Source organism: Elgaria multicarinata, chromosome 9 (genome assembly GCF_023053635.1).
Source record: "Elgaria multicarinata webbii isolate HBS135686 ecotype San Diego chromosome 9, rElgMul1.1.pri, whole genome shotgun sequence".
Taxonomy (NCBI): Eukaryota; Metazoa; Chordata; class Lepidosauria; order Squamata; family Anguidae; genus Elgaria; species Elgaria multicarinata.
In genome coordinates this window covers 40,971,393-40,997,185 of record NC_086179.1, presented here as the reverse complement: position 1 = coordinate 40,997,185, position 25,793 = coordinate 40,971,393, and the positions used below count along the sequence as shown (strand labels likewise).

The 25,793-nt window shown below is 42.1% G+C and overlaps 1 protein-coding gene across 1 annotated transcript in view; it reads left to right on the top strand.

The window, feature by feature from the left end:
* Nucleotides 1–25,793, top strand: part of UTP20 (UTP20 small subunit processome component) — an 84,905-nt gene that overhangs the window by 34,683 nt on the left and 24,429 nt on the right. Inside the window, exons 21-40 of the mRNA XM_063133697.1 lie at nucleotides 91–334; nucleotides 1,634–1,849; nucleotides 2,776–2,866; nucleotides 4,194–4,279; nucleotides 4,536–4,661; nucleotides 6,167–6,333; nucleotides 8,716–8,924; nucleotides 10,817–10,960; nucleotides 12,970–13,049; nucleotides 14,315–14,541; nucleotides 16,673–16,817; nucleotides 17,593–17,680; nucleotides 18,428–18,571; nucleotides 19,592–19,642; nucleotides 20,058–20,210; nucleotides 21,341–21,496; nucleotides 22,542–22,682; nucleotides 23,402–23,539; nucleotides 24,355–24,494; nucleotides 25,511–25,590. Of these exons, the coding sequence (XP_062989767.1) occupies nucleotides 91–334; nucleotides 1,634–1,849; nucleotides 2,776–2,866; nucleotides 4,194–4,279; nucleotides 4,536–4,661; nucleotides 6,167–6,333; nucleotides 8,716–8,924; nucleotides 10,817–10,960; nucleotides 12,970–13,049; nucleotides 14,315–14,541; nucleotides 16,673–16,817; nucleotides 17,593–17,680; nucleotides 18,428–18,571; nucleotides 19,592–19,642; nucleotides 20,058–20,210; nucleotides 21,341–21,496; nucleotides 22,542–22,682; nucleotides 23,402–23,539; nucleotides 24,355–24,494; nucleotides 25,511–25,590 (2,826 nt within the window). The remainder of the gene's footprint in view (nucleotides 1–90; nucleotides 335–1,633; nucleotides 1,850–2,775; nucleotides 2,867–4,193; nucleotides 4,280–4,535; nucleotides 4,662–6,166; nucleotides 6,334–8,715; nucleotides 8,925–10,816; nucleotides 10,961–12,969; nucleotides 13,050–14,314; nucleotides 14,542–16,672; nucleotides 16,818–17,592; nucleotides 17,681–18,427; nucleotides 18,572–19,591; nucleotides 19,643–20,057; nucleotides 20,211–21,340; nucleotides 21,497–22,541; nucleotides 22,683–23,401; nucleotides 23,540–24,354; nucleotides 24,495–25,510; nucleotides 25,591–25,793) is intronic.

Sequence of the window (25,793 nt, the reverse complement as noted above, 5' to 3'; positions counted from 1 at the left end):
TGACTGTACTAATAATCAGGAGCTACCAAAGAGTTCTTATAAGTTCTTGTAAAATAAAAGCCATGCTTTTGTTTGTTGGTTTTCCCACAGAAAGAGAGATACATAATGACCTGGAAGAAGCGCAAGTGGGCTTTATAGATGTGGAAACAGAGGAAGTCCATGTAGGAGATGTCAGAACTTTGTATTTTGAGCAGCTGAAATGTCAGACATGCTGCAGTGAGAGGATGGATCATGCAAATTTTAGGCTTCTGCTTTGGAAGGCAATGTCAAAATTTCCAGACAGAGTGGAGCCCAGATCAAGAGAACTTTCTCCACTTCTCTTAAGGTTTATTAAGTAAGTAAGAATTTTCACCCAAGGCGAGAGAGGGAGAGATGAGTGTAATTTGTGAGTACTACTGAACGTACTTGGTTACTTTTTAAGACAACGTGAGAGTTTATTTTGTGTGTGTGTGTGTGTGTGTGTGTGTGCGCACAGAACTGGTGATTCTAAAAAATAAGGGATAAATAACGCTGGCCCTAGTCATCTCCTGAACATGGTTGCTGTGAGATGAAATGTGTTGAAGCAATGGTTGGTCGCTGGATACTAGCCCTGATGGTTGTGTGCTATCTCCAGTATTCGAGGCAGTGAGCCTGTGTGCACCAGTAGCTGGGGAGCATGGGTGGGAGGGTGCTGCTGCACCATATCCTGCCTTGTTGGTCCCTGGCCGATGGCTGGTTGGCCACTGTGTGAACAGAGTGCTGGAGTAGATGGACGTTTGGTCTGATCCAGCATGGCACTTCTTATGTTCTTAAGTTGTTCCAGGAATAATTCTCCTGCTGCCTAAGGCAGAAGAGCTCACACCTGCCTCTGCCACATCTCACACCACTTGCTGCATCTTCCAGCCCCTGCCAGGTCTCCCAACCTTTTCTCCTCCCCCCTCTGCCTGCCCCTGTCCAGACGATCTCTCCCACAATGCCTGCCTCTCAGGAAGGACCCTCTCAGAGCAAGGCATTTGGGCCTGTCTGTCTGGAGAACTACGCCGGCCACTTAAGTGGCTCTTCAGAGAGTTTGCCTGCCTGCCCACAGGCTCACTCTGAGGGAATTCTGAGGGCAAGCCAGAAGGTGGGTGGCTGTGCTGGAGAGCCCCACTGGCTGCTCTCCCACCGCGACTAGCATTTGCCACAGTGGTGGGGCTCTTTGGAGCCCCTGTTGTAGTTCCATGGGGCAGCCAGAAGCAATTCACCACTCTGCCGCCTAGTGAATTGCAGGGTAGTTACCCTGCCTCATGAGAGCTCTTGCCTTGTCTAAGGGGGCAGCATGATAAAAGACACAAAAGAATGGAATAACAAGGCCAAAGAAAGGGTTCTAAAACTTGCATGAGTTGATGGGAGAAGGACAATAAAGGGGGCTGAAGTTCAATGTAGAGAGCATAAATTTAAAGAGTAGGAGCTTGAGATTGGTGCATAGAATAACAGGGCGCCAGTGTAAAGACCAAAGGAGAGGGAGAGGGGGTACGGTACTCACAGTAACATGGGAGAGTGTCTTTTGCTGAGGCATTTGACTGAGGTGAAAAAGGAGAGGCACCAGGCAGGAAGGCCAGCTAGAAACAGGCTACAGTACTTATAGCTCATCTCCCCTTTTATTTTTTAACAGCAATGAATATCATCCTGCAGATTCCCTCGTAGCTCCAGTGCAAGATGTCAGAAAGAAAAGCAGTGGTCATGGTGTCAAAGAAAGTCTCACTGAGGAAATAAATCCACCTACCATGAATGACGATAAGAAGGATGACGAGGAGGCAGAAAAACAGACTTCTGAAGAGCCAATGACTGAGGAGATGCCAAAAAAGAAGACGAGAAGAGCCGCAGCGAGGTAAATTTTGCTTAATTTTAGGGAAGGTAAAATAGGTGTTTTGCAAATATTGGGAAAGTTCACTTTGGTTTGTAATTCTTATTCCTCCATGATATCCTGGATGTGTTTTTTTTTAAAAAATGTGTCTCTCTATTTCTGCCTTTATGTCACTCAGAAGATGCAGTAGGGCAACACTTCAATCACTTACTAAGAATCAAAGAGCACAATTCGTCCATTGGTGGAAAAGGTGGCAAATTATGGTTGTTACTGCAGTAGTGTTAAAAATAGGCATTTTTTTAGATAAGAATCATAGGCCAAGATTCAGAAAGGCCCATCTGTAAATGCAAAGCAGTTCTTGACTTTGACAAAGCTCCAGCCTCAAAATATTTGTGTTCCTCAATGGAATTTTTAAAATAAACATTAATTCTTTAATGAAGGGTTTCTTGTTGACCTGGTGTTGCCATTTATCAGTTAGTCATACTGCTACTGTTTAATTTAGAACAGGGATGAGGGCAATCTTGTGACGTCTGGCAGACATTTTTGACCACACTCACTGCTGCACCACCGAATTTCTTAGTAGCGACAAAACAGCAACCCTGGTTTGCCACTGAAAATTGGCAGCAAACCACTCTGTAATGATAAAGAGGTCAAATTTAGCTTGTTCTGAAGTGAAATGTGATATATTTACCACTCCCCCCCCCCCCGGATTTAGAGAATGAAATCTTTATTTGCTAGTGAAAACAGATTGTGCACTGGCTTTATACCAGGAGGTTGGTTTAATTCCCTGATGGCCAACTCCAGTATTCCTGAAGGGCTGCGGTATTTTACATAGAATAGTCTGTGGACTGGAAATTCATTTTGCCACCCAAAGTCACCACCTCATGAATAACTAGTTCCAAAAGTGACATTTTCCATGGATAGCTTTTATATTTCATTTTGTTTTTCAGACAGCTCATTGCCCACTTGGAAGTATTCGCCCGGTTTTCAAATCCACGTGCATTGTATTTAGAACCAAAGTTAAATGAAATATACACTCAGGTGAAATGTCTCACTATTTCTCACTATTTTTAATTTTGTTCATAATGTGTGGGTGTCTGTTGTCTTGCAAGGACTTTGGGAATGACTCGGTAGAGCTGATGGTATTTATCCCTTTAGCATGTTTGTATATGCAGAGGATATATGTTGTCTTTTGAAGCAGTTAGCCAATGTTGTGTTATGGAAATAATGGCTGATTAACCTTCACCAATGCCTGGTTCTGAAGTGACTGATGTGTTCTGAATAAATGAGTTTCTTAAAACAGAACAATAGTCTTTTTAGGCAGAGTTGATTTTGTAGGACAATTGGAATAATGATCCTTATCCTATCTTAAGGATTAGTCCTGTTACCATTTGTCTAAGGGACAAGTTCTTGAATTTTTATTGCGGTGGTGATAACATCTCCAAGTATAATTGGTCAAAACAACCATAGCAACTCTGCTCGCTTCTATCCTGTGCCCAAGTTCAAATATAATTGGTCAAAACAACCATAGCAACTCTGCTCACTTCTATCCTGTGCCCAAGTTCTGTTGGGCCCACTTAGACTTGTTGTCATATTGAGGGATCTGAGGGAGGGACGTAAAAGCCTCTGGGGCAATAAAGGGGGGGAACATAGGAAGATGCCTTATACTGAGTCGAGCCATTGGTCCATCTAGCCCAGCATTGTCGACACTGACTGGCAGCAGTGACTCTCCAGGGTTTTAGGCGGGATTTTTTTCTCGCCCTACCTGGAGAAGGTGGGGATTGAACCTGGGACCTCCTGCTTGCAAAGAATGTGCTCTATCACATTGAGCTATCGCCGCATCAAAGGTGTGAAGCTCCTTTAGAATTCTGACTGGTTCTGACTGAAATCCAAAGCAGATTCACTGTCCCATTGACATGGGAGCCACCAGCCTCTACTGCATAACTGCACCCCTGATTCTGGTACACAGGTATCCTGTGGTCTATTCCTATTTCCCCCCCACCCCTCCCACCATGGATCGTAAGTCTGCCCAAAGAATAAAACAACAGGTAAACAGCAGACAGACTAACTTAGACTGCAATCCTGAGCCCAGTGTCAGTGACATAAGAGAAGTGGTCCAAGGTCTGTATAAAAGCTTAGATTACACTAACTGAGAAGGGTGAGGAAAATTCTCAGAGGTTCCTGTCTTAAGGACCATGAATTTAATGTGCAATCCTTAGAATGGGCTGTAACATGTTGTATTCCATGGCTTCTCTTCAGTAAGAAGAGAATGTTAATTGTCCTAATGTATTGAAAGTGATTCGCTAAGTTAACGTAAGACAAAGTCTTACATCTGGACTCTCTTGTGACTTCTGTTTCGTGTAAACAGCTGCTGACGCATCAAGACCAGAATGTGCAGAAAGTAGCTCTTGACTGTATCATGACTTATAAGGATCCACACTTACTGCCATACAGGTGAGAAATTTTGAGTCAAGATTTGACTGTTCGTTTTGCATCAGCGGTGTTTGTTTTGCATATGGGAAAAACGTTGCATGGACGGAACAAATGAAGGTGTGTGAGTGTGTTCACTTGTGTGTTATTTGACATGCACCCTCTTTTTTGTGATACATAAACCTGGTTTGTTTTCAGGATCAGTGACCTTGTCTGCTAATACATTGTGTAGAAGATCTTTTTTCTTAACGGCGCATTATTTAATGTTGCATGCTTACAGAGAGAACTTACAACGGCTATTGGAGGACAAGAGCTTTAAGGAAGAAATAGTCCATTTCAGCATTTCTGAAGAAAACACTGTTGTTAAAGCACTCCACCGACCAGCACTTGTTCCTGTTGTAATGAGGTGAAACATTTCCAAACAGTCACTTAGAAATTAAGTATTTAATATGAACTCCATGTATACCAGTTGTTGGGGAATATGGGCAGGAGGGTGCTGTTGCACTTGTGTCCTCTTCGTGGATTCCTGGTCAGTTGGTTGGCCACTGTAAACAGAGTGCTGGACTACCTAGACCCTTGGTCTGATCCAGCATGGCTCTTACGTTCTTAATATGAAAATGCAGGCATCTGTTTCCAAAAGATGATGTGATTTATGGATCCACTGCCCAGATTTTACTGAGAATATACTGCCTTTCCAAATAATAGGTGTGTGATACTTAACCCAGTTTATGTTTTCATGCAAAGCTGCATCTTCTAGAAGTTAACAAAAGTTGGCTCTTCATTCACTGTTCTTCTTCCATGCTATTATGAAACCTGGCTATATTTCTAGTAAACTTTCCCTGTAAAGGTCTTGTTGGTTGCCCTTGGTAGAGAGCCACTGTGATTGTGGTATAGTGGTTAGAGTGAAACCCACTCAGCCATGAAGCTCACTGGGGACGTTCTATTGCTCACAATCTCTTAATTATTTTATTTTATTGCATTTACATAATCCTCCTCCTCCATTGCATTTTACCCTCACAACAACAACCCTGTGAGGTAGGTTGGGCTGAGAGTCTGTGACAGGCCCAAAGTCTCCCAGTGAGCCTCCGTGGCCGAGTGGGGAGTAGAACCCGGATCTCCCGACCCCCAGTCCAACACTTTAGCCTCTACACCACACTGGCTCTTAGCCACCTTTCTTTCCAGGATTGTTGTGAGGATAAAATGTGCAGAGGAACTGTGTATACTACACTTGAGCTCATTGGAATAAGGGTGAAATGAAAATGAAATTGGGGGGTGGGGCTGAAAGAAAACGTAGATTCTAGATGTGAAGTATTTTGTGGTGGCTTTCCTTTTGGTCATGAAGTTATGATTGCAGTTAGTTGTAATTTGGAAGAGTCTGCTAAGCCTGTACAGTTCTTAAGGGAGCACTCCTATGACTCCTAGGCAGCAGAGTTTGGGGGACCATAGAATATTTGGATTCCTGGATCCAAGATTGGAGGCAGCACTCTAACCTCTGAGCCAGGAATCTGAGCTCCCTGCCCTCTCCCCGTCACAGCCAGTGTGGAGAGAACCGCGTCAGCTGCCTCTCCAAGGTTGCAAAGGTGACCTCAGAGACGAGGGGAAGGGGGTATACCAAGGGGAGGGGAGCGGGGAGACCAGTTTACAATGTGTCCCCAGGCCTCTCCAGCCTCCTTCCCCAACTAATTGGGTGGAAAAGCCAATCTAGCCAACATATAGAGCAGAAGGAGCACAGAGGCGAAGCTTGCTGCTCCTCCTGCTCTGCATAAGATGGCTGTAAACCTCTGGGTTCGGAGGCTTACAGCCCTCCCAATAGGATTGCGCCCTAACACAAGTCAACAAGCCCAACAGGCCTTCTTTATTCAGGCTGGTAGATTTTGAAAAGCGAATGTAATTTCTTTTTGGTGTTGGAAGGATTCTGTATGGTCGGATGCGAAACAAAACTGGAAGCAAAACGCAGGGAAAGTCTGCTGCGGGGACCCGTATGGCTATTGTTTTGAGATTCCTCGCTGGCTCACTGCCTGAAGAGATAAGAATGTTCCTGGATCTGCTTTTTGAGCCTGTGAAACACTTCAGTAATGGTAGGCTTTGAATGGCAAGAACTTAGCATCTGAATAGTGAACTTGGGTAGTAAGTGGGGCAAAACGGAGCCAGAAAACGAGAGGGAAGTTTGTAGAACTATATATTAAAAAAAAAAAAGTGAAGGGGCAACTCCTCCTCCCCAAAATGTTGAGTGACTGTTGGAAAAGAGAACTGGAAAACTGGGATGTGGTCAGGGAGTGTTGAGTAGAATTGCCTGCTTGTGCTCTTACACCTTACACCTTGAAGGAGGGCATTGCTGGCTGGCTGCTCAGAAATGACTATGCGCTGCAACGTTTTGTGGCAGGCCTGACTTCTTTTAATGTAAGTGCACGCCCCTCAGCGCCATGTGCACCAATAGCAATGAAGCAGCGTTGAGAGTTAGTTTGAAATCTTAAGGAGAGAGAGGTTGTTGATTTTGATTGGCAAGTTATGGGGAAACATGGCAGATAGTTTCTCAGCCTTCCTTAGGCAACTGATTTTGGCACTCCCAATTTGGATTGGTTCTTCAGTATGTTTTGATCTATACTTTGCCATCCTTTTGCACATATAAGGCTGTCTTGTACTGAGTTGGACCTGTGGTCCATCTAGCCCAGTATTTTCTGCTGTCTTTGGTTTTGCCAGCGCTACTACCCAAGATCCTATTTAGCTGGAGATAAGGGTTAAAGCCTGTTTTCTATCACTATGGCCCTTGCTTAGTACGAAGTGGCAGCACAGAACAGCGGCTCTTCATCTTCTTTGTGGGCCCTGTGAAAATATAAAACCTCCTCCTAGATCTCCACTTACTTCCAAATAAGCATGTGAAGGATTGCAGCGAAAGCCCCCTTGTGTTCAGTGGGTGCTTACTCCCATGTAAGTGCGCATAGGATTGCAGCCTTAGTGTTGTTTTCTTCTAAGCGAATGTTCTGCATTCTAAACCGTTTGCTGCCTTTGCTGCTTTCCCCAAGTCTTTGTATAGTTTTCTTAAAATTTGGTTCCTAAAATGAAACATAGGATAGTAGCTAAAGTACAAGCATAGTTAATTTGCTGATTTTTATGTTTAAGGAGTGAAGCTTTCATCTAGAATTACAGCTACCCAATATCAAATAATACCAAGACGTACTCATTTAAACCATACCCATGATTTAAACCAGGGGTCCCCAACCCCTGGTCTGCGGACCGGGACCGGTTCATGGCCTGTTAGGAACCGGGCCGCACAGGTGAGCTGCTTCCACCCACACCCACCCCAGCGTACCTGGGCCCGGGGTGCCATCTTGTCTTCCCAGCCGGAGCGAAGCTAGGACGCTGGGGTGGGGTGGGGTAGCTTCGGAACAGCGCACCCGGCCAGAAGCCGCTCTGGGAGAGTGACTTCCGGGCACGCCATTCTGAAGCCACCCACCCGCGCCAGTGTCCTGGCTTCACTTCAGCTGGGCACCCACCGAAGCAAAGCGATGCCTGCCTGCCTGCCCCACTCCAGCATCTCTCAGAGCCGCTGTGGGAGAGTGGCTTCCGGGTGCAGCGGCGGGGGTGGGGAGGCTGCCACAGCTCCGCTCCTCCCTCTCGGGGACCGGGCGGGCGCGACCCTGGCCGCCGCCTGCAGGCAGGAGCAGGCCTTGCACATGGATGGGCTGGAGGCACATGGCGCCGTCAGCACTCCGGACGTGGAGCAGGTTGCCCCTTGGGCTGAAGCTTGGTGGGAGGAGGAGGAGGAGGGAGGGAGGGTGGCTGTGGCCCACACCTTGGTGCCTCCCTAACCCCTCAAACACCACCACCCCCGGTCCGTGGAAAAATTGTCTTCCACGAAACCGGTCCCTGGTGCTAAAAAGGTTGGAGACCACTGATTTAAACAACCCAGAGACCTGGTTCACAGGATCAAACAGCCCATGGGTTGTTTGTGATCAAACAAGTATGCTGCCTCCTGCCTGCTCGTCCACTTCTACTTTGGTAAACAACCCAAGAATGCCCAGTTTCTAGGTTGTTTGTGTGACCTGTGAATCAGATGCCTGGGTTACCTCTAAACAACCCAGAATGCCAGGTTTGCAGGTCACAATAACAGCTAAGGAATGCCAGGTTTGCACGTCACAAGAACAACCCAGGAACAGGATGTTCCTGGGTTGTTCAGCAAAACAGAAGTGATGAGCTTGTGGGTGGCAGTGTGCTTATTTGCTCTGGTGTGGCCATGGCTAGCTATTGGTTACTACATGTGAACAGGTTAGAGTTCACAACCCAACAACAAACCATGGGTTCTCTTTCTGGTTTGTTCGTAGTTAACAAACCATGGTTTGTTAGTGGGGCTGGGTTCATATATCGCGACAACCCAGAGTTCAACAACCCATATCATGGGTTAGTGTTATGTGTGAACCCAGCCTTTGTTGTCTTCTCTCCACTCCCTCCTTTTTTTGAAGGACATTGCCACTCTGCAGTGCTCCAAGCAATGGAAGAACTGGACTTATCCCGAGTCCTGCCTCTAGGCCGCCAGCATAGCCTTTTCAACAGCTTGGAAGTTGTATTGAAAAACATGGGACATCTGATCACTCAATACCTACCTGAGATTTTACAGATTTTACTCTGCATGATGGCAACAGTATCCCACATTCTTCAGCAAAGAGAAAAGGTCAGAAGTGTCTTCTGCATATGCATTCCCCTTCTTAGTGGCTCAGATAACAAATCATGATTTTTTTTAACAACTGTTGTAAAGTAATGTAAACAGCCATAAATAAAGATCACTATACTGTCATAAGAAATAAAAGTCCTTAAAGTGTTAATTAAATAAAATGCTGATTTGCTTTCTAACTAACCATGTTTCAATTAAAATAATAAGGATGAATGTGTATTTAAAATTAGAGTACTACTTTAGGCTTTAATTTATGTATTAATGTTGTCCATTTAAATTATTTATTTCTAAAATTAGTTTTTAAAAATGAAGCATTGCAGCCCAGTTCCTCAACTTAAAACACAGATTATTTAGAATTTTCTTGTCGTTTCATTTCTAAGATGAGTTGTTGTGGGGGGAGGGGAGAGTTTCTCTTTACTTTTTGCAAAATTTCTGAAATGTGGTAAAAAAAATTGGATAAACTAACAAACATACTAATAATGTCAATAGGTTTTATCATTGTTGTAATTAATTTACGACCCTTTATCTTTCCAAAGTGCTTTTACAATCTTTGCTTTTAATTCCCATAATGGCATTAACCTAGCCATTAACCTGACTGTTAGAGCAGTACGACAATGGAACCAGTGACCCAGGGAGGTGGTGGGCTCTCCCACACTAGAGGCCTTCAAGAGGCAGCTGGACAAGCATCTGTCGGGGATGCTTTAGGGTGGATTCCTACATTGAGCAGGGGGTTGGACTCGATACCCTTGTAGGCCCCTTCCAACTCTGTTATTCTATGATTCTATTACCCTGCTAAAATCTTCCCTTGGTAAAGATTCTCATGTAGGATTGGTATGTTGCTCTAATACCGTACAACGGTAAACTACCTGGCAATCAAGTTTAATGGCATCGTCTACATTACATTTTTATCCAGTCTTTCCTCCAAATAGTTTAGGTTGTCTCCTCAGTCATAATCAGCCACTCTAATCATTACACCACACTGTCCCTCACTGCTGGCATTGCTCTTTCTGCATGTAGCTCTTAGGTGCAAAAAGAGCAATGCCAGAAAGGTAGCAGTGCAAGTTCTGACTGCAATTATTGCTCTTCATGGGCATGCAAACATTTAGAGGGGGAGAAAATTAATTATTTGACAGCTGTGTTACTGGTGTCCATGGTAATCACTTCTGAACATGACGTTATTCAGTAACTCTAGACAAAAAGCTGTAATTTAGTAACTGTTGGCTTCACAAATATTGTGATTTGTTAAACTTAATTTAACACTTCATTATCTAGTGAGAAGGTAAAAGCCAATTAAGGACTGTGAGAAACCTATTTATATAATACTTGGAACTTTTCTCAACACATTAGTCATTTATTGGAGACTGATATTCCCTCCTGTGTTAAACTTCTACTTTGTATAGTTATAAATGGAGTTACAGGCTTACTATTTCTTGCAATTCTCATTTGAGGTAGAATCTTGTGGGCTTCTTATCTCCAGTTGAACTATATTTACTTTCAGTGCTATGCAAGCACATCTTCAAACTCCTATTTGTTGTGGAATATTTAATAACTATTTTAGGAACCACCTCTGCTAAGGGATTGAGTTGATTAACATGTTACAGTCTCCCCAGTGAGGAGGTTGTTTAAATATATATTAAAAAAAACACCCTTCTGCTTGGTGGCAAAAGATAGAGTGGGTGTGATGTGTAAAAGCTCTTTCGTAGAAATGTCATCCCAAACACGTGCACTATTAGCGTATCTTTGACAGAGAGGAGGTTCAGACATGCAGGACACATTAAGTATCTAACCCATTAAAATGTTAGGCCTAGTACATGAATTAAAAAATGCAGTGAATCTTTTGCTTAAAAAAAGGAAGAAAGAAACCCACAGGATTTTCATGATTTGTTTTCCAGATTCAAATCAAATTGATTAACCCGTTGAAAAACTTGAGGCGGCTTGGACTTAAACTGATAGCTGATTTTTTCTCTGACTTTGAAAGTTACAACTTTAGTGTGGAAGAGATTGATGCAGTTTTTCATGCAGTGATATGGCCTCAGGTAAGAGCAGTGTAAAGTTGCCAATTTGCTCATTTTAGGAGGTGTCTTGGCATCGTCTAATCTCCTTCAGACTCTACAAATGACTGGCTCTGGTATTTGGGAGAAAGGAGAACAAAGCATCAGATTTTATTAAGTACCAACTCAAGCTATGGCCCAGAATTATCTAAATTTAATCCAATACAACTTACCGTATTCCTTCGATTCTAAGACACACTTTTTTCCCCAAAGAAACATCTCTAAAAATGGGGTGCATCTTAGAATCGTGGGTGTGTTTATTATTTCTTAGAATCAAAGCCTTTTTTCTGTTGGTGGTACTGATAGTGTGCGTCTTATAATCGATGGCGTCTAACAATCGAAGAAATACAGTAAATAATTTTTACCTTTGATATACAACACCAATTTTGTTGAATCTAGTGCCTTTCATATATAACCTCTGCAAAGGTGACCCCATGTTCGCAGTTGAGAAATGTAAAAACAATAGAATTTTCTTTTCTTTGGGTGGACTATACCTATTCCTAAAACAACTAAAATTGTCACATCTTTGCTGGGTGAAAATTATACTGCTTGCCACAGTAGTGTGGCAGCATGAATACCATGGCTGGTGGACCTTCTGCTGTTCATGATACAATCTCCATCCTGCCACAAAAGTCTTAACATCACGGAAGCTTTCACCCAGCTATGCTGCAGTAACTCTGGGTGGTATCCAAATGTGCTGCTCCATTAACTTGCTACAGTAAACCCGGAAACTAGCTCAGACTAGCATTTCCAAAACAGGTCGGGTCAGTGGAGGTCGAAGGGAGTGCCGCTGACTTGTCCCAATCCAGAAATGGTAGTTTGAGCTAGTTTCTGGGGTTGTTGTAGGAGGCGTGGGCTTCTCATTGCACTAGCGGTCATTCCCACTTGCACAATCTGATGAGGGCTGGTGGCCTGCCAGCGTTGGAAACTGCCCTTTATGATTAAACCTCGTAAGGTTATGAAAAATAAATACAAGTATTGAATGTTTCTCCTTTTTAGATCTGTTAAAGAACAGTGGGTTTATAAAATCTGGAGGCTGTGACTGTCTAAACTTACTCAGCGAGTGCAGCAAGCAGGGAATCCTAACTTTAAAAAATATATTATAAATACCATTTATTTCCTATTTTGAAGCCATCAGACTTTTGATCAAATTCCAACCAACTACAGTTAACCTATATTTTTTCTGACTAATACACACAAAATAACACACTTGCTCCTTTTAGAGGCTGTCTAAATTCTATTTTTATTCTTTCATTAGTTATTGAGCTCATACTTAGGCCTTTTTATTTTAGCTGTTCCATAAGCATATTGATTATAAACTTAGAATTATAATTACTGAATTCCTTTGTTATTTTAATAACTTTGATTTATTATTACGCATGTTCTTGCCTTTATTTTGTTAATGTTTGTTTCAAAATGAAACACAATTTTATGACAAAATATAACAATGGGAGATTCCCAACTTCTTGATGGGTTGTGGGCAACCCCTAATAGCAACATTCTTGCGTCCATTCATCAGTATTAGTTTTTTCCATGATGTAAGTCAGAAGTGGGCAGCTGTGGAGCGTGGCTGCATCCCTTTCCCACTGCAGCTGCCACCACAACCGGAAGCAGCCACATGGCTGCATTCCCAGCAGAATTGCACCATTTAGCAGGAGCGCGTTACTGCTGGGAAAGATGCCCTGTGATCCCTATGTGCCTTCTTTCCCATCAGACTCACTGGGAATCCAGTGGTGTGGCAGGGGATCCGATGGGGGCTGCAAAACTCTCCCTGGTGGGTCTCATGTTGCCCACCCCTGGCCTGATATAAGTGAAGGCGGAAGTCCCTGGCTTAGCTCTCAGTGTTCTTGAGCTACGGACATCACAACAAACGCGGTGTTGTTCCTTCAGAAGCAAATTATGATTGGCGAATGGTTCGTCAGTTGTAAACATCTGCACTAAGATGTTCCCGCTGTTTTGCCCTGACTTTATTTTCTTCTCTTTTGTTCTCTCAGATCACCAGGCTGGCCTTCGAGAGCCAATATTCTCCTACTGTTTTACTCAAAATCCTTCACATCTGGAGCAAAAGCCCCAGGTAAGTTATTCAATTCTTAGTGGAGCAAATTACTATAATACTTTACTGCACAACTACTTAGAAATCTACACAAATTGCAAACGGGAGGAAAATGTAATAACATGGTTCATGCCCCCTCCTTATAAATTATTATTTATTGCATTTTTATACCGCCCAACAGCCAAAGCTCCCTGGGCAGTTCACAAAAATTAAAACCATTCAAAGTATAAAACACAGTATAAAAACATGATATAAAATACACATTAAAAACTGATTAAAAGCATACCATACATGATTAAAACATCTTTAAAATATCCTGAAAACATCCTGAAAACATTCTAAAATTTCACTGGATAGGCCTGCCGGAATAGATCAGTCCTTATTGCTTTTTTAAATTCTAAAAGACTGTCAAGTTGACGAATCTCCTCCGGCAGGCCATTCCACAGTCTGGGAGCAGCAGAAGAAAAGGTCCTCTGGGTAACAGTTGTTAATCTGGTTTTTGCTAGCTGAAGTAGATTCTTCCCAGAGGACCTGAGTGTGCGGGGCGGATTTTACGGGCGAGGACATGACAATTCCAGTTTGGCCTTAAGGAAATACCTTTTCAAGCCTGAATTTCTTGGAGCCATGTGCATTAGCTCTTTTTATTGATCTTTCTGGTTGCATTTTTTGCACGGATACAGCTGTGATTCACCTAAATGCCAGCTTTATCTCTTTGATTAAACGTTTTTTAATAGAAAACAAGAAGCCTGTCCAGCTTTGATTCCAAGCCTAGATATCCTTGGGAAAGGGCCTGGCATTCCTGTCTAGACATTCAGAAAGGTGTTTGAGTTTATTTCAGTAGGACAAAGCCCTTCTTTCTGTTATATAAAGGATGGAGTTAAGGCTCTAAATCCTAAGAAACATTCATGGGTTAATTTTGTGAAGATGGGGGTTAGAAGGCCCCTAAAACCTCCTAGATCAATGGTTGAAGATACTTAAACTGTCCAGGTTTTAAGATCTTCTGGGGAATCCCTCCTCTCCATCTGGCTGCCATTGGTAGCATGTTTGCCGGTGACCCAAGAGAGGTCCATGATGGGGCTGTGGTATGTGCTCGGATGGGATTTGCATATTCAACAACCTGTTTTGCAAGAAAGGTTGTTGTCTCTTGTGCATAGAAGCAATGTGATCAGTGTCTTCAGAAGGATGGAAAATCTGCCATTGTTCTTAATAACAAATCATATCAATTTTTGAACCTTGCATTATTCATTTCTTAATCCTCCCCTGTCCCCTCTGTTCATTGCCTTTAGGTATTTCCCTTTGCTGGCCAAGCAGAAGCCAGGACATCCAGAATATGATATATTATCCAATTTGTTTGCTCTGCTCTCCGCCAAAAGCCTATGTGAGTCAACAGCTGGTGTTGTGATGGATGTGGTTGACAGCCTTCTCAACACAGATGACTTTGAGCCTACAGACCACCTTTGCAGCTTAACCGTGGCCGAATGTGTCTTTGTAGAAGTTGGCGAAATGACAGGAGGTAAGAATAGTCAGGTGCCTGCCTCTTTTGCAGATGGATATTTTTTAAGTCTGGCAGGTGTATTTTGCTTGTGGTAAGAGTAGGAACTCATCTGTGAATGAAAATGTTCTCAGCTTATCACGCTTGCCAAATTATACAGCTATTTCATGGCTTTGGACTTGGTATCTCCCACACCAGCCTGCCTTTACATAGGCTCAGTTCAGACAACACATTTCTCAATGGTGGTTTTAGAACTCCACAGTGGAATTTTACACCACTGTTGAGAAATGTGTTGCTGGGAGTATTTTTGAGAAAACACTGCATGCTGAATATCCGTGCTGTACAGAGGAGAGTTCCTGCACTACCGTTGTGTAGTGTGGAGGGCTCTGTGGAGTTTTCCTTTGCATCGGGTTGATTTTTCCCACTGGCTACAGAGTTCTCGGGCAAGAGCGGCAAAAGGAGCGAGTGCCACTCTAGAAGAGCCGCCGGGATTGGCTTTTTGCAGCAATGGCTGATGGGATACCATCAGGAGGACTGGGGGAAGAGAGAGAGTGGAGGAACTGTCAATCAGTGAGAGTCAGTGTGGTGTAGTGGCTAAAGTGTTGGACTGGGAGTCGGGAGATCCAGGTTCTAGTCCGCACATGGCCGTGGAAACCCACTGGGTGACTTTGGGCGAGTCACAAACTCTCAACCCCACCTACTTCACAGGGTTGTTGTTGTGAGGATAAAGATGGAGAGGAGGAGGATTATGTACACCGCCTTGGGTTCCTTGGAGGAAAAAAGGCAGGATATAAATGCAATAATAAATAATAAATAAAACATTGTGTTACCTTTTACTCAACTCCATGAGAGCCCACAGTCACACAATGGTGGAGTTAGAACATATTGTGTGGTGAGTACCTCCAAAAACTCAACCATTGAGTGGAGTTTTCCCACTGTGTAGAGAAACGTGTTGTCTGAACTGAGCCACAGTCCTCTTCGGAAGCCTTCCTTCAAGTACCTCTGTCACCTGAGCAGAGGCAGATGATGACTAGGGAAAGGACCTTTTTATTTCTGACACCCAACTTGGAATGATCTTACCAGGGAGTCTCGCCTAGCACCTACTCTGCTGCCTTTTCAGCCCCCTTTTTTTGTTTTCCCAGGCCTTCAGATCTTATACAATCTTTATTTTATGTTGCTATCAATCTGTTGTGTGCTGCTATCAGTTGTTGTTATGGTTTTACTTGCTTTTGACTTGACTTGGATTGCAATCGTTAGATCTTATTATTGTGAACTCTCTGGAATTATTTCTGTTGAAGGGATATAAATCCATAACAAACGAACAGGGAAAACGGCTTGGTGAAAAGTCAGTGCCATTTTCAGTGGTAGCTATTTTACCAAATCGCACACACATTCTCATTGGGTATTTTATTTTATTTTTTATTTTGCTATTTTTATTCCACCCTTTGAAACTGATTTGAGTTTGGGCCTATAACAACGGATAGTTAGAGCCCTTTTGTACTAATCATTTCACCTCCTGGATTTAGCTTTTCAAGAGGAAAGTTTAATTATTCCTACTAAGAGAAGAAAACATGGAGGCTTTTGGCGGAAGGGGAAAATTATGTGTTGTTATTATTGTTCTGTTACTATTGTTAACATTTATATACAGCCTCAATCACTAAAATGCCACCAAGGTGGTGTACAGATGACAGACCAATTGTTATTGAGCACATCAGAGCAGATCAGTGGCAAAGTTCAGAATAGGTGCTACGTCTTATGACTCCTGGTGTAATCCTTTTTGTCAGAAAAGGAATGGCGGGTTTTCTGTGGTTCCCTATATCCCGGGGAAAGTCCTTGGTTGTCCCAGGTTGCCTTCAGGTTCCCCTGTGCATCATTTGGATGCACAGGGACGATCCAAGGACTACCCCGGGATATAGGGCTGGTGTAGACATGCCCTAAGCCATTTAGAATGAGTGGGGGGGGGGGGAGAATGTGCAAAAGCCAAGAAATCAACCAAACGAGTAGTGGTTGGGGAAAGAGGTTGGGGCCAGGGGAAGCAGGCATGGGCCCCTGTAGCCCCCGGATGGCGGGATTGGAGTGGGACCTTGCGATGGCCAGATTAGGACCCTGGGCCTGAGGGTCCTAATGCTTTGATAACTTTTCTCTGTTTCAGATGTTCCCAGCATGGGTATCAGGCTAATTCTGCCCCATGTCCCTGCAATTCTTCAGTATCTGAGCAAAACGATGTTCAGTGTGGACAAGATGAAGAAGAAAAAGTATAGAGCCCAAGTCAGTAAAGAACTCAGCATTCTGTCAAAGTAAGTGGTTCCTTAGAGTCCCTTAAATGTGGGGTGTTGCATTTGAACCATCTACTATTGGGAGCTGCTTGGAAGCTGTTGGGTGGGCCACTCCCATAAAAGTCGCAGATTTTCTGGGCACAGAAGGCTTCTGAGTACTACATTTTTAGGTCTACATAATTCAGAGGCAGCTTTCTTCCAGCATCCCATCATAACAATATGTCATATACCATGCCAGACTATGAATCCAACTTGCTAAACTTGTCTGTATTGTCTGTAGTTCTCCAGAGTCCTTGACAAGACTCTTCTGTATCACCTGCTATCTGATCCTTTCTAGCTGAAGATGCTCAGGATCATGAACTGTAGTTCATACACATGATGGTGCCAGATTCCCTAAGCATGGATGTCCTTGGATTAGCATTTGCCCATGTTCATGTGTGTGAAATTATGTTCTAGATGGGTGGTTCAAAATCTGGAATTCCTTCCTTATGAGAGTTGAGTTGAGTCTGAAAAATACTAAAAGCATAGGTTTATGAACTTGCCTTAGTGACAAGGGACAAATGGAGATACAGCTATAATGGCAATTAAGCCATTGACCTGTTGCATTTCCTTTGCAGTTTTTATTAGTGCAGTTATATGTCCTTTGTAAGCAGAACAGCAAAAGTTGAAAATACATTTGTTTTTTTTAAAAACAGGTGCTCTTTCAACATGAATTTTCAATATAGACAATTGAATCATTACATTGTGATAGCATTTATATCAGCACAAGACTAATTTCTTGCTTTGTTGCATGTAGAATCAGCAAGTTTATAAAAGATAAGAGTCAGAGTTCCATCCTGATTGGTCTTCTCCTTCCTTTCCTACACCAGAGTAATATTATGCAGGTAGGTTTTGATTTATGCCGGTGGAAAATCAGATATTCTTTCAGGTTTTTCTGATGAACTCTTAGAATACTTTTGAAGGTTGTTGTGATTTGTTGTTAACCATTTTGGCCAGTGTTCATTAAATCTGCTCTTTTGTGTCTCTTGGGGCTATCCAGTGTGGCCGTTTCGCCTCTGTTGGTCCTTTCGTGCTCACAGGATCCACCACTTGTGCAAATTGGGTTTTGGTGCTTGTAAAAAAATAACCCAAGAAACAAGTGGAAAAGCTTGTTTCTGGATCAGGAAAAGTCAGCAGAGGATGTTTAAAGTGGCTATAAAAAGGTGCAGCTAGATCTCCAGGGTCAGAGAAGTTGCGTATTTCTGATGAAAGGTCTTCTTTCCTCTCTCCCTTTCTTGCCAATAAAATCAATCGCCTGGAGCATCTCTAGCATGACTGTCAGCACAGATGGACTTTAAGCTTATTTAGGAAGACAGTGCAAGTATTAAACACTGTTTGACTGCAGGATTAGTGGAGCTTCATTTTCCATATCTCTACTGTTGACTTTTGGTCAATAGTAGAAGTAAATATGGAAAGATTTGTTCTCCCAAATATTGATAGTGTTTTTCTATTGAAAACTATTCTTTTAACTAAATCTTGCTTGGTATCTCTGAGATTCATAGAAGATTACATAAAGCCACTTTTCACAATAAGTGTTATGAATTTCGTTTTTAAGAATTGGTAGTTCTTCACAGCGTATCGGTTTCTTTCAGGATACAGAGATTGACATCCTGGAAACAGTGCAAAACCTACTGAGACATTGCTTGAATCCTGCAAGCTTCCTCAAGCCACTGGCAAAACTGTTTTCTGTTGTTCAGAACAAATTGTCTCGTCAGACACTCTGCATTGTTTTTGAGGTATTGTATACAACCACACCTAGGAGTTTGATTAGTAATGGTTGAGCTTCCAACCCACCGTGGCTCATTCTGGAGCGGGGGAAACATATTTTGGTCTTGATGGGAATTGGACCTGTACGGATTTGCTTAAGGTCCCATTCCAGACTAAGGCCCTGTCAGGCTCTTGATGATGTTCTTGGGAACATGCCTCCAGGCTTTCCAACTCAGGACTCCCTTTGCAATCCCTCCTGGGTGAAACTGCCCCCCTTCCCTTTCCTCTCCCTCACCTGATGGTGATTGGGGGAGATGAGCTTCCCCGATGATCTCCACTGAGGCCCTCTGGTTTCCCTAGCCAATGGTGAAGAGCTCCAAAGGCATCTCTCCAATTGTTATGACAGCGCTATAGAATGGCTGGTGAGGTTTTGGTCAAGTAAATGCAAAGTGGGGTGCATTGGAATGAGAAGATATGGCATTGACCTTTTAAATACTGTAGGCCGTTCTGGTTTTCCTATCTTAAAAAGTGTAATGTAGAACTGGAGAAGGTAAAAAATTGAGTGCAGTTAACATGGTGGTGGATGAATTGGCTTCTGAAGAAAAGCTCAATAATTTTAGGCTCTTTATCTTGGGGAAAAGACGACTGAGGATAAGCATATTAAAGAATATTTTGAACTATTCTATATGTAGTTTCATTTATTGGAAGGAGGAGTTACTTAAACTTGTTTGTATACTTTTTGCTACTTTCTCTTAATATAATGTATTGGCCTTAAGTTCACTTCACACAACATTTTTTGCTATGTAGATAGTACTTGCATATAGGAAAAACGGTATGCAATCTGTATAACTCATTATATGCCATGAATGCACACTTGTCTCATTGGCCACATGTGTATTCCTTGTACCTGACAATGTACATTTCTGTGCCTGCAGCAATAGCAGGAGTGATATTAGTCTAGTGGGGGGAAACCGTGTGTGAACTAGTTCTAAGTTGGAAGTTCTTTATTAAATATCTTTTACGTAATTACTTTTTCATTTTTTTAATAGACTCTATCAGATTTGGAGAATAACCTAAAATACATTACAGATACAGTTAAGGTATGTAATTTTTTTCCTGATTTTACTTAATGTTGATGCAGTTCACACGTAATGGTGGCAAATCATGGATTAATTCAATAACCATGCTTTGCTGGAGTCATATATCATTGCCATTCTGAATATGCAACCTCCAATCGGCCTAATTGGAGGTTGCTCTGTGACGTACAAACATGGACAGTGTGGGTTAAACAACCAAAGTTAAATACAATTAGTTGTTAGGCTAACTTGAGCTGTTTAACCTCTGGTTAACCCGTTTTGTCTGTGTTTGCACATCACAGAGCAACTTCCGATTGAGGCGATCAAAGGTTGCATATTCAAAATGGGAGCAGCAGATGCCATGGCAAATTGTGGATTAATTAACACACGATTTACCCTTTTTGATTGATAGCTTCATCAAACCTTTTGTCTGTCATAGTTGAATGCTTTTGATTCACGACATCTTGATGATATCAATTTTGACGTCCGGCTGTCAGCATTCCAAAAAATCACTTCTCATGTCAAGGAGATGAAAACGGTGGATGTCAGCTATCTCATTCCAGTTATGCACAACTGCTTCTACACCATACAGGTGAGTCATACCCACATGGAAAGTATCTGCCCTTGACTTATGATGGTGCTCTTGAAAACGTATTCCTTTTTTTGTTGTTCTGTTAGGAACTAAGAGGCACGTATTTACACACTCTTTCCCCACCACTCCTTTGTACTAACAGTTATGGTCTAACTTCCAGTTAGAAATTCTCATTGCCTAAATGTATTTATTAAAAAATTTAATACAGCCCAAAAGGAACATTCAAGGCAGCTATGCACATTGTGCGAAAGAGCCATAAGCTGTCCTAGGCAAGTATTATCGTTTGATTACTATATCAAGAGGTAACTGAAGCAGAACTTATCATTAGAGAGCTGTAGGCCTACCTCAGACCAGTGACTTAGCAAAAGTGTGAGGAAGACCCAGGGAATAAAGTCGTCCTACTGCTAGGATGTAGCTGATGGGAATTACCCTATGACAGATTCTGCAGAAAGCATAATGGGTTGTATCAGCCAAGCAGCTCTGTAGGCGAACTCTGTAACCCACACTGGCGCAACAGATAACACAGATAACCCACCCATCTTGACTGTGGGCTCTCAGAGTGGGTTGTTGGGTGGAGCAAACCAGCATGGCAGGGAAAAACATCCCACAGGCAACATGCTGACCCATCATTGGTTGTTCTGGAAAATAAGCCATCATGGGTTAGTGTGTCCAGTTACTGTTAGGGGTCTGGCTTATGTTTCTCTGCTGTGGCACCTCGGTTGTGGAATGAGCTCCCCAGAGAGGTCCGCCTGGCGCCTACACTGTACTGCTTTCTTCGCCAGCTGAAGACCTTTTTATTCTCTCAATATTTTAACACTTAATTTTAACTTAAATTTAAATCTTACTGTTTTAACTCTGTATTTTAATCTTACATCAATTTTGCTGTGTGGTTTTATCCTGGTTGTGCTTTTTGTACTGTATTTTGTAATTGTGCTTTTAACCTGTTTGGTTGTTTTATTGTGGTTTTAATTTTTGTGAACCGCCCAGAGAGCTTCGGCTATTGGGCAGTATAAAAATGTAATTAATTAATAAATAATAAATAAATCTGTATACCTTTTTGCTTATTTTAATCATTTATTTGAGGGTCATCTTTTGTAACCCCAGGTGCCATAACCCTTTTGTTTCTTCAGTTAGGGGAGATGTCTCTAAGTGACAGTGCCATTCTCTGCCTGAATGCAATTATTACCCTGTTTGCTGAAATTGATCACACAGAAGACGAATTCAAGGAAATAATCCAGCACACTCTTCTGGAAGCATTGAGAAAAGGGCTAAAGAACAAGACTGAGGTAAAAAGCCCTGGTCTGCATGGCAGATTTTTCATTGATCAGAGTCTGGGTCTTCTGTGTTCTACTCAGCAGTCTTTACGTGTGGTTTCTATTTATGTATTTGGTAGAATTTATATCCTGCATTTCTGCAATAAAGCACCAAGGCAATAGACATGTACACAAATTCTGAAAAAATAAAAGTATAAATAAAATACTTCTAAACCTGCTTCTGCTATGGCTCCCTTCCTTCCTTGTTCTTTACTCCAGTCCCAGGATATTCTGAATCTGGGAAAATCCCATATATTGCAAATAGACTAAATCCTGTGTATGGATGGATTATTGTGAACCTTATCGTGAGTGCAAAATATAAGTTTTGTTGTGAATAGGATTTTTAAAAGTTCTTTGCATGTCTAGATGTTGCTGTGCTGAAAACTCACCTTTCCTTCCTTGAGATCTGGGTTCTGTAGCATTACCTAGGGAGGTTGTGGGCTCTCCCACACTAGAGGCCTTCAAGAGGCAGCTGGACAACCATCTGTCAGGGATGCTTTAGGGTGGATTCCTGCACTGAGCAGGGGGTTGGACTCGATGGACTTGTAGGCCCCTTCCAACTCTGCTATTCTATGATTCTATGTGCCCTGTAGCATAACCTGACATACAGCTTCTTGTAGCTGTACCACACTCTTTGTGCTTGGCCCTCATGCTGGGAATAGTGCTCCCCACATACTAATATGTGTCATCATTCCCATGCTGGAAGGATCACGCGTCATCTCTGCAGATGAAAGCATCTACCTGTATAAAATTCCATCCCATTTGTTCTGAAAGCTGATGGGAAAGAAAGACACTCCATGTATATTGTGTTGAGTGACTAGAGTCAGACATACCCTAGTTTAGAATAACAATTGTAAAGGGAAAGGATTTGGAGAAGAGACTCCTATGGACGAGTATGGGTTGAGTTTAAAAAAAGAAATCAGGAACTTTTAGATGTCAATCTAAGCCATGCGTTCTTACATATTACGATGATAATGACGACGATGATGATGATGATGATGTCTTTTGCTACTTTCAGTGCATTCAGCAAGATTACACTTCCTTACTCTCCTGCTTGATTCGAACATTTTCGAAACACCCAGAGTTTCAGGACTTGGTCCAGCTGACTGACTGGCATGATCCAGAGATGGACTTCTTTGAAAATATGAAACATATTCAGGTAAAAGGCAGCGCTGTTCCTAGATTGGCATTTTAGCTATCTGCTAGTTGAAAGATGGTAATATTTATTTATTTATTGCATTTCTATACCGCCCAATAGCCGAAGCTCTCTGAGTGGTTTACACAATTAATGGGCGGTTTACAAAATTTATACCACTTAAAGATCGTTTACCGTTTTCTGTCAGTAGAAACTTCTGCAAGTGCTGTCTTGCCTTCCAGAGCAAAATATTGGAGATTGTTGATCATTAAGAGAATAGCCTTGTGTACCTGCGCTAATAAATGGCAATAATGCCCTTTAAAATGTTCTAGTAAATGCTTAAGGTTTACTGTTAATGTTGCCTTTTAAAAGCAGCAGCTTAACATTTTAATTTGAATGTATTGTCTCCTCTTATTCAAAACATCAGTTCGACGAGTAGAGCAGGAAACGATCCTGAAGATGTTCAGAGAGAGATGAACCTTGTTAGAAATGGTGCTTGTTTCAGCCCGTTAAGAGTTAGTGACACTTTGAGCGCAGGGGTAGGCAAGCTGTGGCCTTCAGGTGATTTGGCCTATCTCCCATCATCCCTCACTACTGACTAGGGCTGATGGGAATTGTAGGCCAAAGCATCTGAAGGGCCACAAGTTGCCTACTCCCGGTTTAACAGATTATAGCACCCAAACGTATTAGGTTTGGGCTCTCTCTCAGTGGAAACAGCCTTGGTAAACTTTTGTATCTCTCAGATCCACAGAAGAGCACGAGCCTTGAAGAAACTGGCTAAGCAACTAGCTGAAGGGAAAACTGAATTGTCTTCCAAATCTCTTCAAAACTACATTATGCCTTATGCGACCACTACTATATTTGATGAAAAAATGCTTAAGGTGAGCCTTTGGCCATATAATGGCAGGAATTTCCATTGCCTTTACTGACACATTTCTTCCCTCAGTGTATGTGATTCTTATGTAACAGGATAGCTTTCCTTTTCATAAGTAAAGATGACTTTGAAAACAAGAGGGTACAGCTTGCTATGATACCTTGAGTACGTCCTGTAATTCTTAGATATGAGTTGGCTTTATTGAACACCTCCCTTACAGGGAACTTCTCAGTGCATTACACTTGATAATAGCTATTTAAAATGTATTTAATTAATTATTTTATATATCATACTCTTCCTCCTATGTGCACCAGGAGGCGTACAGGGCCATTGTGTCCCATCCTGTCACCCCCTGTCACCCCATTTTATCCTTGCAACAACCCTGTGAATTAGGTTGGGCTGAAAGAGAAGGACTGGCCCAGGATCAACCTGTGAGCTTCGTGGCTGAATGGGGATTTGAACTGGGGCTCCCTGGTTCTAGTCCCATACTTAAATCTCTACTGCAAACTGGCTCTCATAATACACATATAACTTAAGAATTTATTAAGATGAGCCAAATAAAAGTCAATAGATTCCTTAGTATTGCCAAGCACGCTGCTGCACACTTAGGATATTCAGAAGATGAAACTGTGTTAGGCTTGCTATTTTCTGCAGTCTCAGTTTTGCAGGTCTCCTAGTTAATTTTTCTTAACTTTTTCACTGTGGGGAGTTTCAGATATTAGAGAAAACTGTCTATATTAATTTCTATATACTTGGACACATTTTCTATATTGCTCGACAACTCAAGGCTTGGTTTTGTTTGTTGGTTTGTTTTGTCCTTAGCGTGAAAATATGATAACTGCTTCAGTCGAAATGGTAGGAGCTGTTTGCAGGCATCTTTCTTGGTCAGCGTACCTCTATCACTTGAAACATTTCATACACGTCTTGCAAACTGGACAGATCAATCAAAAACTGGGTGTCAGGTACAGTAAATGTCAATGTTAAGATTTAGGCTTTAATCCTATGTACCCTTATGTAGGACTAGAGATGTAAAATTTCTAGAAATTTTGAAGCCATGGGGAAAAAACATTTGGAGAAGTAAATATATGAACACCTTGTCTTAAACATTTTATTAATCATGCTAAAATAAAACATTCCATAATCTATTTTTTCTTCACTTTTTTCATTTTTTCGGGAAAAAATGGGGGAAATGTTTTTTTCCTTAATTTTTCTGGGTTTTCTCTGGGTCTTAACATCTCTAGTTAAATACCGAGCCCTTCGGCTCTTGCCAAAGGCTTTTGATTTTGTCAATGCTGGGCGCCTTCAGTACTTACAACAGGAGGGAAGACCAGCCTGAGTTTGGATCCATCAGGCATCATCCACACCCTTTTCTCACTGAGCTCCTTAAATATTCAGAAAAAGTCGACCCTTTCTTTGCATCATGGCCATTGCCCACACTGTATTTTGCCTCGGGTCCCTTCCCATGGTATCCTTTTCCCTGCATTTCTGGAATCAAATGATTAGATTAAATTGTGTTAAGTAGGTTGTCCCATGCAGTGAATGAGCTTAACTCTCATTCTGCTTGATTAGTTTTTTTTTAAAAAAATTGAACAATTGTATACCTGCACAATACTTGAACCGTAGGATTGTGCACAGACGCAAACAGCAGTAAACATCCCACAAACAGGGAAGAAAGGACATGATCAGCTGTGCAAGATTTTGGTTCACTCATTAATTGAGGATAGTTTTCACTACAGCAGTGGCTAAACTCTTCCTTGCTGATGCAGTGTGTAGGCGCAAGTTATATAGGTGTTAGTTAAACCTTAATTTCAGTTATGTTTCCAGTAAGTGTGCAATATAGACAAGACCAATGAATTCTGCTGAAAAGTATGAAGTGGTGTTCTATTTCCTTTAGTCCAGCCTTTAGCAATTTGTTTTAAAAGCTTGAAAATTCTTAATTTAAGCACCTTTTTTACTTCTTCCTTAATCTCTTTGACAGTGTGCTAGTTATGGTTCTGGAGGCTTTTCATTTTGACCATGAAACTCTTGAAAAGCGGCTTGAGATGATTCAAAAGGAAGGTAAGTTTCTAATTTCTCATCTGATGGAGTGGGCTGTATGCAGCCCATGGAAGTTTATTCTTGCCATAATAAATTTTGGTAGATGCCACAAGAACTGCTCTGTTTTGCTACAACAGATTAACATCCCTGCTTCTCTAGGATCTGTTTCTAATGTTTCCTCTTTGCCCAGGCATATGGCGGCACATCCTAATTACCCACATGTT